Source organism: Petromyzon marinus, unplaced genomic scaffold, assembly GCF_048934315.1.
Source record: "Petromyzon marinus isolate PM22_M1 ecotype Great Lakes invasive population unplaced genomic scaffold, UKy_Petmar_22M1.pri1.0 PM_Scaffold_31, whole genome shotgun sequence".
Lineage (NCBI taxonomy): Eukaryota > Metazoa > Chordata > Hyperoartia > Petromyzontiformes > Petromyzontidae > Petromyzon > Petromyzon marinus.
The window spans coordinates 449,913-465,586 of NW_027423291.1; the positions used below are offsets into that span (position 1 = coordinate 449,913).

Consider the following 15,674-nt stretch of genomic DNA (forward strand, 5'->3'; position numbering starts at 1 on the left):
AAGGATGGACATGACAACCTGAGACGTGCTAGTGGCGGAGCGGCTACAAACTCTCCTCTATCAAAGTGGCATTACATTGCCGATTTTTGCCAGAGAGTGAGCAAACTTCAATGTAGTTTGCTAAATGCCTCTGGGCACACACAGATCCCAGGGCACCATGTGAAGTAGCAGCCCATGTGACAAGGGTGATGGAGAATGGAGGAGCAGGAGGACCAATGGAGCCAACAGGGACAGCAACAACAGGGACCGCCGCAATGCCCAGCATGGAGGGTGATCTGCAGGCGACCTTGGAAGAGATGGCTGTGGCCATCCAGGGGTTCAACGATTCAAGGTGTCAACTACAGCATCAGCGACCATGGCACAACCACGGAGGAATTCAGGACCATGCGGTGATGTACTGCTACCACTGCGGGAGGTCGGGCCACATCGCGAGAGGTTGCCGAGGGGAAGTCATCCCGAGACAACCAAGAAACACCCAGGCGTGTCGCCTGTACACCCAGCCAGATCACACGTGCACCTCATTTCCAAAACCCTCATCACCAACATCACTAGCACACCACTCGATCACATCGACCTGGAGTGAAACAACAGGGAAAATTCGGCCAACATCTCGGGCTAAGTGGAAAAAGTTAGTGAGATCGGTCGTAGCAGCAGCGACAGGAGCAGCATGGTGTAAACCGACCCTCCCTGACTCGCCGAGACAGGTGATGTCAATAAACACAGCAACGATAGAAAATGATGTACCACCCACAGATCATGATCTTGGGCTGATAAGGACCGAATGAATCCGATGCAAAAACAGGATGAAATTATACAGTCATTGGCTGCACTGGCAGCTGAATGTGCTCAAACTGGTCAAAATGGGGAGCCATTCATCCCATGGCGAGGACTCCTGATGAGGTGGGACATGAAGATGCAGCGTTGTTGCCTAGTGGTGCAAAAACCCTTGCAAAAACAGTTGCTACTAGAAGTGCACGCCAAACAACAAATCCACTTGGGCCACCGAAACACATTGCTCACACTGCAGGCTCGATATTTTTGGCCAGTGATGTCAAAAGATGTACGCGAGCGGGTAATCATTGTCAGGAGTGTGCAAAAAGGAAACCTGCTCCCCATCCTATACAGCCTCCACTGCACTCGATCGCAGTGGTGAGGGTAAACGAACTAGTAGCGTTGGATATCCTGGGTGCATTTCCTAAAACAGCAAGGATAAAATAAATATTTGCTCGAGGGGATGGAGTATTGCACACACTGGCTCGTTGCATGGCCGATACATGACCAAACGGCTGCAATAATAGCAGAAGCCTTTCTCCATGGCTATGTATTGGACAAGGGCCCGACTGAGAAACGTCTAACAGGCCAGGATCAGAAGTTTTCTACTAACCTGTTGAGAGAGGTTTGTAATATCGTGGGCACTAAGAAAATTCGAACGCCACCGTACCACCTGCAGTGTGATGGACAAGTAAATAGACTTAACCGCACGCTGTCCGCAATGTTGTGCCATGTTGTAAATGGTGATCAGATGGACTGGGACTTGAACATCCCAGGGGTCCTAGGGGCATATTGTAGAGTGCCACATGCATCGGCCGGGCTCTTCCCCTTCTTATTGATGTATGGGAGAGACCCTGAGCCACCTATTGAGGACCAATTGGTGGCTTTCCCTGCTAAAGTTGTGTCGTCGCCAGCCTCCCTCAGACTGCCACTACAAAAGCTCTGTGAAGCTCGTGAATCCTCGATAGCGGAGTCAGGCATATCGCAAATAGCAAACAAACGGTTGCGGAAAAGAACGGAGACGCCTGTACCCTTTGAACAGGGTGATCGGGCCTGGTTACACTGTCCTGAGGTCCGGGTTAGCACATCCGCCAAACTACACCATCCTTGGCAAAGCCCAGTGGAATTGTTAAAATCCTCTGCCCGCAAAGTGTTCGCATCCAAATGGGACGCCAGAGATGGGTGGTTAATCCGAGTCGCCCTAAACCATATAGAGAACTGACGTCACAAGGGATCGTTCAGGCTCACAAAGCCGTGTCCAGGGGCGTCATGACAAATGCCAGGGAGGGGAGCATCCTCCTCACAAAAATTCTGCCCTCGCACTCTCCTCTCAGGATCGACCGGAATGAAGATGGCCATGATGAGGGAGGCCGACGGACTAATTTAGAGAGGTGCCGAGGAGTGTCACCGGGTCGAATGTGCTGCTCGACCACACCTACAGTACATATTGATGTCTTGGTGTAAATGTAGGGCTAATGATGTTGCGTATTGTTTGCCTAAGAATGTACACCTTCAATAGGGCAGCCCACGTAAGAGGTTGGTGATGATACTGAATGGTCAAGTTGGGTTGTAATGCCTTCCCCCCCTTGATTCAAGCGCCTATGTTAAGCATTAACCCAGAGGTTAAATGTTTTGTACTCCATGCCCACATCACTGAATCCCGTGTGCGATCCCATTGATTCCCACATAGTTCCCTATTACTGGTAGGAACGAAGTTGTAAACTGAGTGTACCAGCCTGCAATAGATGAGTGTACCAGCTTGCAATAGATTAATGCGTCCGTCCGTCCCCTTTCAATACTTTAACGAAGTGAAATCTCGTGCTATTGGGGTGTAAAAATAAAATTGCGCAAAATTCCAATGTTCCTACCAGCCCACCCTGCAGGGACCTGTTAAATTAGAGTTTTAGCCGGGACAGATATTTTTATGGGCAGAAGAGGGTGATGTAGGGTACTGTACATGGCAAAAGTTATAGTGGTGTCAGTGGAGATGGGTGGAAACAGGTGCATGGTACCGTACGAGGGAAGGTTCGAGGTAGAAGACGGTAAAATCTGCTGGAATAATCTTAAATTAAAGCTTTCATGAATGCAGGGATTCATACTCTTTGGTGGAGACGATAGCACAGAGTGGTGTACCTTCTTTATGACTCTGATATTTCCATCCTACCTGCCTATGTCAGCTGTTATTTCCGACTCTTTGTGTCTCTCTCTATGCCTCTCTCTTAGATCTCTCATGCTTACATGTCCTTTGGATTGCACTCTCATGCCTTTGGATTCCACCACTCTTCGATATTACTTTAACATGCTAATCTCTCACATTAACATGGCCACTTTGATGCCCTCTACGAGGAGGCCGCTCTCCGTTCTTACATTTACATGCTAATTTCTCACATTAACATCACTGGCCCGTCCACTTATTTATGGCCCTTGGGCTACACCCATTTCAAACTCTTTTAAACATTCTGCCTCAACAGCAGATCATGCTTTGCCATCTCGACGGACGCTTGTGTTGCACCCAAAACGTCGTGATTTATTTTATTTTATACCTACGTGACTTTACCGAAAGAACCAAAGAGTATGGAAGATACCAAGTCAGCTTCATCCCAATGGTGGTGTTTAGGCGAAAGTTTATCTATGAGTATATATAGGCTGGCTAACAGGTATGAAGTTACTCCTTTGGTGGTAATATACAACAAAAACAATAATAAATGTATAACCATTGTCATGGGTGAAGTCTTCCCATACTGGATCAGTCATGGAGATTGTTTCACCATATGCCATCATGCTTCTCAACGTGGGTTGATAACGAAAAGGCTCATGGCCAGTTTGTTTGATGTTAACTATAACCGAGAATCAAACTCAAGTGGCCTGATTCATAGTGCAATGCACAAACAATTGTGACACCGTTCCACTCGTATGTACAAGTTAACAGGGAAATAAAAAAACTATGCCATGTTTTTTGTTTACTGTCAATAAAATGAGAAAATAACATTGCCACGTTGGTCAAGTTTTAGGTATAATGCAGACAAGGGTTTTGGTAGTTGGACGATTTCAGAATGGGTTGAAGGTGACAATCCCAATCAAATGCCATTTTCAAGATCGTGTGCATAGGTCTGTTGTAGACAAAAACAACGGCCTGCTGATAAAGCATGTCCTGCATTCTTACATGTGTAAAGAAGCTCCTTCGCAGGTTTCATTTTCTAGATGATTTATTCCCGACGATAACATATTTACAAGGTGAGAGTACGACTCACACGTTGCACAAGGCTATGACTATCTGCAGTCCCGGTGGTTTCTAATAGAGTAGATTAATCTCGAACAGTCTTTCTTGATGGTTTCCACCATGTTGATTCCCAACAGTCGGCCCCGATGTCGTCCACCTGCAGTTGTTCTTCAGTCCCCAAGGCATCACCCCATTTGCGGGCCATGCCCCCCCTTATATACCCGCACGGCCACGCCCTGGTAACTTCCAGCAGTTTTCCCCGGTAGATTCTCTCAGCAGACTCTATTGTCTTCTACTTCACTTCTCTTGGATGGCAAAGTTTATAGTGGGGGCAGTGGAGATGGGTTGAAACAGGTACAGGTTACTGTACGGGAGAAGGTTCGTGTGAGTCGTACTCTTGCGTTGTAAATACGTCATAGTGAAATAAGACATCTATCAAATGGAACCTGCAAAGGAGCTTCTTTACACATGTGAGTGTAAGCCTGAGTACAATCTCACGTGTTGTTGCTGTCGAGTATTTTAATTTTACCAGTGGGTCAATGAGGGAAGGGGATGATGATTAATGTAGTGATAGAATGGGTGGGTCATTCTTGAGAGCATTAAAAAGTGCGTGAGTGAGGTTGACACAGTGAATGATCGGGTGATTGTGTGATCAGGTAAATATATGACTCATGAGGAGAGAGAGGGAGTATTTACGTGAGTCATAGATTTAAGGAAGTGGGTGAGTTCATAATGGAGTGAGTACCAGTTTATTGAGTTGAACAAGGCGAGAACTAAAGCGACCAGGATGAGTCTCATTTGCAAGAGAGACCTGGATCACCCAAATTACCAAAGCTAAATAAAACACAGAGTTACAGTAATTAAAGCAAAAATACTATTTTCTTCTTTCGATAAAGCATATATAAACAATAGAAAGACAACTGCTGTCTCATGAAAAATCGACGTAATGGAGCTAAGGGATGATAGAATGTGTGAGTAATGTGCGACATGGATGTCCTCTGCCCCCTACACGACTGAACATTTTCTTTGACTACGTAGTTTGAGACGATTTCCATGGATGTACCAGTAGAATGTATCTGGTATAGATATAATGGGAGGCTGATCGATGCCTGAGCCGGTCATGGTATGGCTCTCTATTGTTAAACCATATTATGAATGCGGATGATCTGGTGATTACTGCCCACTCTAAGGAGAAGTTGGAGACACTACAGCTAAACATGAAGCATGCTACTAAAATATGGGCCGTTACCATCAGCCCCACGAAAACAAATCACCTCCCTGGGTATTTTACATCATAAAAATGCTCCCTTCCTCAATTCCTCATGGATTTGGGGCACCTGAGGAGAGAGTGGAGTGGGCAGTGTGCTGATGATCAAGTCCGTTTTGGGAGCCGAGGTCTCATTTAAAATAATTCGAGCAGCATTATATTTTCATCAACTGCTCAACAGTGTGGAAGCTACCTGGCATGTCACTCCATAAAAATCTTCGGCCACAGTTATACCCTTCCTTATCTCTCTCGAAAGGAACATTAAGGTTAGCTTGCCCACGATCTATTCAGGGTTTAACCAGACTGGACTTTGTAAGCTCACAGATTCCTAAAATATCTGGACAAATGCCCATCTGTGGGCTCCTCCAGCAAGCGAGGCTGCGTTGATTGTGTCATGCAGTCCGTATGCAGTCACGGCATCCCCAAGCAGCTTCAATTTGGCTGGATAGATGGTGCTAAATGGGCGTGGTACGGGGTAGAGAAGAGATGGACTGATGTGGTGCAGAAGGATGTGGAGCTGATTGGACTTATTGATGACTGGTATCAGCAGTGTCATGATCGGCTTCTGTGGAGGAGGTTCATGAAAGGTGCTGCTGGGGAAGTGGAGGCAGTTGCCCTCCAGCAACAGCATAGGGCAGAGGAGCGAGGCTCAAAACAACGAGCAGAGCGCCAAACAACTGACACAAATAAAGTTGGCACAGTGGGGAGCACGGCTGTTGCATCTGCCCATCATCTTCCTAAGTCAATCCATGGCACCTGCGTCTATTACATGACCTCCTGCCAGCCAGCCTTCGACACTTCACGTGGCCTCAAAATGCACCGAGCATGGCACAAGTGCTGTGGTGATGTCACCGCCACTTAGGGGTGAACGACGGTTGTTGCGTTGTTGTTGTGCGTGTGTGCACGGACGCATGTACGCCTGTGAGTCTCGTGTATGGAGAGATAAAGAGAGGCAGCCGGGCAGGGTGCTGGCCATTCACCCCGTGTGCCATTCAGAGCTTCATAGGCGCTTGCCCCAACATTCTGGTAAGGCTATACAGCAGATGATTGTCGCTGTTGTGTGTGTGTATGGACGTTCACCCCCCTCCCACCGCCCCCGTGTGTGTAGGGACTCATTACGCCCCCTCCCGACAAGCAGACCGGCATCCGGACTAAAGGTAAGTGACAATAACAGATTTTTTTTCCATTTAAGTAACTTTATGTTTTGCTCACAATACAGTATTTATTAGAGTGTTGCATGCAAATGTACGATATTTTGTCTTATATATGACTTTGTTGATGTTCTATGGGGTATGTTTGTCTTTCTGAGTAATGTTTTAATTAGGGTGGTGTCATTTTCACAATTTCCCCAATATTTTTAAATGGCCGACTTGTGCTTCAGCAATTTTCGGAACCAATGGCTAAATCTCTTCATCTTCTTGGGCTTGGTGGTGGTGGCAGATGTGGTGGTGGAAACGGTTGCTGTGGTGGAAGCTGTGGCAGCGGCGGTGGAAGTGGCGTCGGTGGTGGTGGCATCATTGTACATTTGAGACACGGTCCATATTAGCTCTTTCAGCTGGCTACGGAGATGCAGGTTCTCTTCTTGCAGCCTCTTTTCCCCATGCCACATGTCCTCGTGACGCACCAGCTTCCCGCGCAGCCTAAACTGTTCCTGCCCTCTCTGCGGATTCAGGAAGGTCAACTTCCTCAGGTGGGCGTGCAGCGACCTCCGGAGATCTTCGTTTTCACAGCGCAGCGACATTTGCCGCTGTGCTGCATTGCAGTCTCGGAGAAAATCCGCATGGAGAGACTTGCTCTCCCTGCAAGGCACTCTCGTGGGCTCCAGCTCCAACTGGCGCTCTTTAAGCTGTTGAAACAGGCTCCTGATCTCTCTCTGGAGAGTCTCTCGGTTCTCCATGAACTCCTCCAGCTGATGCTGTAGCTCCAGACGGAGCATCTTGCTCTTCTGACAGAGCTCCACATTCTGCAGGCCCATCCTCTCCGTAGACAGCGTCGTGGTCTCATGGTCAAAGTCTGAAATGGAAAGCGTAAAAAGAAGATATATGAAGATCTCCATCCCAAGCATGGCCAAGACCAGAACGCCAACGATCAGCAGCACCATGCTCAGTTCGAGTTGACGGCACGCGGGACAGAAGCAAGTGTGAGACACGTCACGAAGGGGCGTGTTATTTATCGTGACGTCATTACCGGATGTGACGTACACTATGACGTACCAGCCATCTCTGCCCACTTATCGTCAATCATTGCACACCACGTGACTCCACGGCCCTGCCCCTAACCACACAGCTCCTCCCCCATACTCTTCTTCCGCCTTCCCCACGTGACGCGAAGCGAGCCAATCACGCGAGAGGCGGCGCGCGGTCGGCCCCGCGTCCGCTTCCCGCCATTCTTGCAATGGGCGGCGGGGCCGCTCAGGGTGGGGCGCGGGGCGCGGGGGCGAGTTCACTCCACGTCGCGAGTCGGGAGGAGGGACGAGGGGGAGGGGCCAGGAGGGACGAGGGGGAGGGGCCAGGAGGGACGAGGGGGAGGGGCCAGGAGCGGGAGGGGGGGGAGCTGAGAGCTGCGAAAGTTTGGGGTACCACTACTTGAAAAATATACTGTACCACAGAAATTAGTTTATGTTTAGTTCGATTTAGAACATCTTTCCAATGGTTGCTTAATTTGAAACCAACTTCTCGGTTGAAATTGTGTCTGTGTTTGTAGATCTGAATTGCCTCGTGAACAAATCTCTGATAAAAACCCGTGGGTTTGCAAAGAACCTTGGTATCGGAGAAAATTATATCGTGATCACCCACAGCGTTGTAACAGTGATCAGCAAAGAATTCGTTTTGCTGTGATTCAAATCTGATTTGTGCTCGCGAATTCGGTCAGAGACATGTCGCTTTGTCTCCCCGATATAGCAATCACCGCAGGTACAACTCAATTTGTAAACCCCGGGGTACTGTAAGTCAGGAATGCCATCCTTCACGGATGGGATCAGATCACGAATTTTGTGTACTGTATTGAACCGGACCTGGATCTTGTGTTTGTTTAGAATTTTGGAAAGCTTTTTAGTAACGCCTGCTATATATGGTAGTTTGATGGTTTTGGCCGGAGTATCAAGTGGTTGTTTCTGTATGCAGGGAGAAACAGCTTGGCGGATGGTACGGTCAGAGTAACCATTCCTTTTGAGGGCCAGGTGTACATGTTTTAATTCACTGGTCAGGTGGTGTTGGTCCGAAATGCAATGAGCCCTATGGTATGAAGTTTTGATGAGAGAATTCTTTTGGGCTGGGTGGTGGTGGGAATCAGGTTTCAAGTAGGAATCTGTGTGGGTGGGTTTCCTGTAGACAGAATGCCCCAATGAGCCATCAGGTCTCCTCTCAAACAGAACATCTAAGAATGGTAGCTTAAATTTCGATTTAAAGTTTTCGTGACTGCAAGGATTCATCTTCTTTGGTTCTTTCGGTAAAGTCACGTAGAATGATAATAAAATAATAAATTGATAAAATAAAATAACACAATAATATTCTCACGACGTTTCGGCCACAACACAAGCGGCCTTCATCAGGTGAAGGGGACGAGACTGTCTGGAGGACAGCGCTGGAGTGAGAAAGCCACGCTGAGATCACGACCTTTAAGCTGTGTGAGAAGAAACAAAGCGCCTGACAAAGGAATTAGCATTTAATTTAGCATTGAAATGGCTGAGTGATTAGCTTGTGACTGGTCACAGAAAAGGCTATATTAAAGTTAAAGCATACACATCCGCAAAGGCACCCCTTGACAAAGGAATTAGCATAGAATTTAGCATTGAAATAGCTAAGTTAAAGTATACACATCCGCAGAGGCACTCCTTGACAAAGGAATTAGCATAGAATTTAGCATTGAAATAGATGAATGATTAGCTTGTAACTGGTCACAGAAATATCTATGTTAAAGTCACAGCATATACATTCACCGAGGCACCTAGTACAAATCAAACAGGAGAATTTAGCATTGAAATAACTAGGCGAATTTAGCATTGAAATAACTGAGTGATTAGCTTGTGACTGGTCACAGAAATGGCTGTTGAAGTTAAGGCCTACACATCTGAGCTATTCACTGTAACTGGGTATACAATACAATATATAATGAATACTATATCATGAACCAAAAAAAATACTAAAATATAAATTACCTCAATGTTATCAATAAACTCTATATTCTCCAATCAGCTAAGCTACCAACAATAAGTCGTTATATATCACAATGCTATATGGTGAAAAATGGGTGGATTCTTACCCTCAACTTTAGCAACACGGATAGCTTAACCGTGGTTAATGGTATGGTTTACAACATGGAGTATAACAGCGCCTCACAGCTGTCTCTCTCCCCCTCCTCTGTTCCGACCATCGATGAACTCGTCCGTCTGAACGGGACCCGTAGCTATCCGTGGTGCTAAAGTTGAGGGTAAGAATCCACCCATTTTTCGCCATATAGCATTGTGATATATAACGACTTATTGTTGGTAGCTTAGCTGATTGGAGAATATAGAGATTATTGATAACATTGAGGTAATTAAATTTTTGTATTTTTTATTGGTTCAGTATATAGTATTCATTATATATTGTATTGTATACCCAGTTACTGTGAATAGCTCAGATGTGTAGGCCTTAACTTCAACATAGCCATTTCTGTGACCAGTCACAAGCTAATCACTCAGTTATATCAATGCTAAATTCGCCTAGTTATTTCAATGCTAAATTCTCCTGTTTGATTTGTACTAGGTGCCTCGGTGAATGTATATGCTCTGACTTTAACATAGCTATTTCTGTGACCAGTTACAAGCTAATCACTCAGCTATTTCAATGCTAAATTCTATGCTAATTCCTTTGTCAAGGGGTGCCTTTGCGGATGTGTATGCTTTAACTTTAACATAGCCTTTTCTGTGACCAGTCACAAGCTAATCACTCAGCCATTTCAATGCTAAATTATATGTTAATTCCTTTGTCAAGGCGCTTTGTTTCTTCTCACACAGCTTAAAGATCGCGATCTCAGCGTGGCTTTCTCACTCCAGCGCTGTCCTCCAGACAGTCTCGTCCCCTTCACCTGATGAAGGCCGCTTGTATTGTGGCCGAAACGTCGTGAGAATATTATTGTGTTATTTTATTTTATCAATTTATTATTTTATTCTCATTCTACGGACTTTACCGAAAGAACCAAAGAAAATGGTAGCTTACCATCTTTCTCCACGTCCATGGTCTTGTTCTTCTGACAGAGCTCCACATTCTGCAGGCCCATTCTCTCCGTTTGCAGCGTCGTGGTCTCGCGGTAAAAGTCTGAGATGGAAAGCTTAAAACGACGATAAATGAAGATCTCCATCCCAAGCATGGCCAAGAGCAGAACGCCAACGATCAGCAGCACCATGCTGAGCTCGTGTTGACGGCACGCGGGACGGAAGTAAGTGTGAGGCACGTCACGAAGGGGCGTGTCCTATATCACCGGATGTGACGTACAGCCATCCCTGCCCACTTATTGGCAATCATTGCCCACCACGTGACTCCACGGCCCCGCCCCTAACCGCGCAGCTCCTCCCCCATACTCTTCTTCCGCCTTCCACACGTGACGCGAAGCGGGCCAATCACGCGAGAGGCGGCGCGCGGTAGGCCCCGCGACCGCTTCCCGCCATTCTTGCAATGGGCAGGGGTGCCGCGCAGGGGGGGGGGCGGTGGGGGCAGTGGGGGCGGTGGGGGCGGTGGGGGCGGGGCTGAGTTCACTACACGTCGCGAGCGGGAGGAGGATTGACAAGGGGGAGGGGCCAGGAGGGACGAGGGGCCAGGAAGGACGAGGGGCCAGGAGGGACGAGGGGGAGGAGCCAGGAGGGATGAGGGGGAGGAGCCAGGAGGGTCGAGGGGGAGGGGCCATGAGCGGGAGGGGTGGAGCCGTGGCGCCGCTCTTGGGCCGCGAGGCCTCCCCCTGGGCCCGCGGCGCCACGCGGAGACCGCGACAGCAGCAGCAGGAGGAGGTGGTGGTGGTGTTTGTGGTTGTAGGCACGGGAGAGGTGGTGGTGGTGTTTGTGGTTGTAGGCACGGGAGAGGTGGTGGTGGTGGTGTTTGTAGGCACGGGAGAGGTGGTGGTGGTGTTTGTGGTTGTAGGCACGGGAGAGGTGGTGGTGGTGGTGTTTGTGGTTGTAGGCACAGGAGAGGTGGTGGTGGTGTTTGTGGTTGTAGGCACGGGAGAGGTGGTCACGGACAGGCGGTGAGTGCCGGGTGATGGAGAGGGGGGGTGAGGGAGTGGATTGCAGGGTGAGTGAGTTAATGAGGAGAATTAATAGGTGAGGAGGGTGAGTGAGTTGAACGGTGAGGTGAGTGAGTGGGTGAGTGGTGAGTTAACGACAGGGAGATTGGGGCTGAGTGAGTGAACGCAGCGCACGGTAAAGATCCCCTGAGAGCATTCGCAAGAGTTGGACATTGAGTGCCGCTGTCAGGGTCCACACGCAAATGACTCACTTGGCATGATATACAAATTAACCATTGTAAACGATAACTTTAAAAAGTCCGCTATTTGTCAGAGCTAATGCGATGTGCGTTTAGCATATTTGTAGCACGTTATAACCATCGTCAACATCGTCATTTAGAGTAACCATTAGTCCATACGTGTCACTTGCTAATAGTCCCCGGGTCAATCACAACTTTGCCGTGCGTGCAGGCTTTGTCTCTGGCTGCTCGCTAGGGCTGCGATGCCTTTCCATGCGACAAGATGACGTTCATTGCTCCTTCCACACCGCGACAATATTTACTGCAGTGTTCTGTAACGCGGTAGTTGCGTTGCTGAATAACACCGCGTTGTGTAAACTCCCTCGTTACAATGACTAATACAGGGTAAAGCACAGTCCGTGATAACAGCGTGAGATGCGTGTGTCGGCTGAACAAAGACTGAGGTGCGTGGGGAGCATCAGGAAGCATCCAGCAGCATCCCAATGCCTCGTGTGACGCTGTGCCCAGGCAGCCGAACAACCGCACATTCCTACTCGCGCGACGTGGTTCTGTTGACTCAACCACTTAGCATCCGTGTTATAAAACGTGTTCCCTAATACATCCATCGTGCTATATCCAAATGGCGTTAGGAAAACACGCGTTAAGGTAGAACGAACTCTATAAACTATTTTTATTTTACCAGGTGAGACCCACTGAGCTATGTGGCTGTTTTCCAGAAGCAACCTGTCCACAAATGATAGATCAGCTAAATGGCTAATCACGTTAGAAATGTGTAGCACCAGCCACAAATACTCTAGACATGGGATCCCCTTTGACAGGGTCAGTGTCTACTTAGATTCACTCACTCCGCCTATTGTCATGCGGCGTGCGCAGCTGCGTCGTGACACTTGGTAGAGTGCTGTCTTTGAGGCAGAGAGCTTTACAACCGTGTGCAGTGGTTAATTTGCTTAATAGCTTTACACCGAACTCCTTGCTTGTGATAAAACATGTTTGCGACTTTGCTGATCGAGAACTATGCAGATTTAGATTTATAGTAACATGTACTTGGTGTGAGATGAACTTCCAAACAATTTCCTTTGCTCAACATCTTGCAATTAACGTCTTTTTAAATGGTCACCTTAAGTGATTCCGTGATGGTTATGTAACTTGACCATTAAGATAATCTATGGAGCACAATTATTTCAGTATTATTTGTCGTAAGTAAACTTTAAACTGAACCCATATGTGATATTATATTGCCTGATTATTTTAATTTTTAATGTAGTCTACATGCTCTTCTGGAGATATTAACCCACATTTACCATTCATTGATGTTCCCTTTGACATTGGTAATTGGCATTGTCACACCATAGTAATTCATGGGCAATTATGTAATTCTCTCTGTGTCTATCTCTCTGCATCTATCTGTGTGGGTGTCTCTCTCTGCCGGTGTGATTTTCTCTATATGCGGCTCTCGTGTGTCTCTTTGTATGTGCCTCTCTCTGTGTGTGGATGTCTCTCGTTGTCTGTCTCTCTTTCCTTTTCCACGATGTGGTGTTGTATTTACATGCAAATTCTACCTCTAGCCCCGCCCACTTACCCTTGGGCTGAGCTTATCTCAAGCCAATATAACTTCGTGTTTCAGCAGCTTTCTCGCTATATTTTTTCACCTGATGATGGTTGCTTGTGTTGCGATCGAAACGTCGTGATCTATTATTTTTTTCTACCTACGTGACTTTACCGAAAGAACCAAAGAGTATTGTGATTGTAATTTTGATAGTGATCGTTGTGGTGGAGGTGGTGATATTGATGGTTGTGTTAACGATAGCGGTGATTTTGGTGGTTGTAATGGTGGTATTAATGGTGGTAATGGTGGTTGACTATTACCCCTCCCGTGTCCTTACTTCCACCACCAGGTTTAAGAATCTGCCGGTGTCTGTGCTGGAGGTGGACGTCGGATATCTGTGCGGTCTGGAGCGGTGGACAATAGACTTCTGCAGCTCAACCAGGTGGACGCACTGGGCAGGGAGCAAGATGGGGGTGGCCTTAGAGACCCACTTACTCCCACAGAGAGCCATATACTCACTCACAGAATACACTCACACAGAGAGCCAAAGTCTCACTGACACAGAGCCATAGGCTCACTCACATGGAGACACATAGACTCACTCACACAGAGAACCATTGATTAACTCATTGTTTTTTTCGGTAAAGTCACGTATGTAGAAATACCATAAAATTATATTAAAATAAATCAAGCACGACGTTTCGACCGCAACACAAGTGCTCTTCATCAGGTGTAAAAACAAATAGCACATAGGGTGACATCAGCGCAACACATAGAGAGCGTTAAACTGCACGGAGGTAAATACAACAAGAAGATGGGAGACGAGAATTCAAAAAACCTAAGAAAAATTTACGTGATGCAAAACCAGTCGGCCAACGACACAGTTAGACACTTGCCTGGCAAACCACGAATTTCAGAAGAGTGCTAAATTTCGTGTTCATCCTCTGGGTTGAACATACCAGCATAGACAGTGAACAAATACGAGGTATAAGATAGCAGAAATAAATATACAGGGACACAAGAGGTAAGAAGAGGAAAGACGGACAGAGAAGCAAGAAAAAAGGGGCCGGAGGGATGAACAGACAGAGGCTTAAAATAAGTAGCAGAGGTGGGGGGAGGGGGAGGGGCCGAAGAAAGCAAGGGGCACGGCAGCAGCAGAAGAGGGAGGAGGGGCAGGAAAATGTAAGGGGGTGCAATTAGTTTAGTACAGAATTGTAAAGGTAACTTCCCCATAGAAGTGTGTTAATAAAGAATTAAAGCATTCGTGACTGCATAAATTACTCATTGTTTTTTTCGGTAAAGTCACGTATGTAGAAATACCATAAAATTATATTAAAAGAAATCAATCACGACGTTTCGACCACAACACAAGCGATCTTGTGTTGCAAGATCTTGTGTTGCAAGATCGCTAGTGTTGTGGTCGAAACGTCGTGATTGATTTATTTTAATATAATTTTATGGCATTTCTACATACGTGACTTTACCGAAAAAAACAATGAGTTAATCAATGGTTCTCTGTGTGAGTGAGTCTTTGTCTCCATGTGAGTGAGCCTATGGCTCTGTGTCAGTGAGACTTTGGCTCTCTGTGTGAGTGTACTCTGTGAGTGAGTCTATGGCTCTCTGTCAGAGTAAGTGGGTCTCTAAGGCCACCACCATCTTGCCCCCTGCCCAGTGCGTCCACCTGGTTGAGCTGCAGAAGTCTATTGTCCACCGCTCCAGACCGCACAGATATCCGACGTCCACCTCCAGCACAGACACCAGCAGATTCTGTCTCGGTAAGTGGGCTGGGAGGCGGCTCACGATGGCCGGTAGGATTATGGTGGTAAAGACAGATATATTACCATCCCTAAACTACTTGGCGCAGGTTTTCCCGCCAGGTGGGAGGGAGGCTAAGGCCTTGACCTCGGCGATTTTCAGGTTTATCTGGGGGGGAGGGATGGAGAGGGTGAGGAGGGCCGTGGTGTGTCTGCAGGTCCGGAATGGGGGGAGGGGTGCCCCAAATGTGGGGTATACCCTGCAATCGACTTTTGTCTGCAATGCGCTGCGGCTGTTCTTCTCTACGGAGCCGCGGGGCAAGGCAGCGTGTTATATGAGGTATCGACTGAATTGGGGGTTGCGGGGGCTCGGGATGACTGGGATAGGAAGGAGCACTCCTTTGGACTGGCGGGGGCGCTGGGTCAGCGACGTGGTGGGGAGCTACGTCGGGCAGCACGGCCTGAACTGGTGGGGGGGCAGGTGGGCTCCCAGGGAGGTGCGGGCTGCGGCGGAGAAGGAGGAGGCCTGTGACGAGGTGGCCGGTGCGAGGAGGGAGATGCACGGGAAGATTTGGAGGAATGTGTTGTCGGCAGCGCTCACGAAGGAGCAGAGGGACCTGTCATGGCTGGCTGTCCGGGACAGGTTGGAGACGCGGGGTAA

At 47.7% G+C, this 15,674-nt stretch overlaps 1 protein-coding gene across 1 annotated transcript; it reads right to left on the reverse strand.

The window, feature by feature from the left end:
* Positions 1–4,724: 4,724 nt before the first annotated feature.
* LOC142923174 (uncharacterized) lies at positions 4,725–10,695 on the reverse strand. The gene is made up of 2 exons (XM_076064106.1): positions 10,457–10,695; positions 4,725–7,271 (listed from the first exon to the last, which is right to left on the reverse strand). The coding sequence occupies exons 1-2, from the start codon at positions 10,641–10,643 to the stop codon at positions 6,616–6,618; spliced, it is 843 nt and encodes a 280-aa protein (XP_075920221.1). The 5' UTR covers positions 10,644–10,695; the 3' UTR covers positions 4,725–6,615.
* Positions 10,696–15,674: the final 4,979 nt, after the last annotated feature.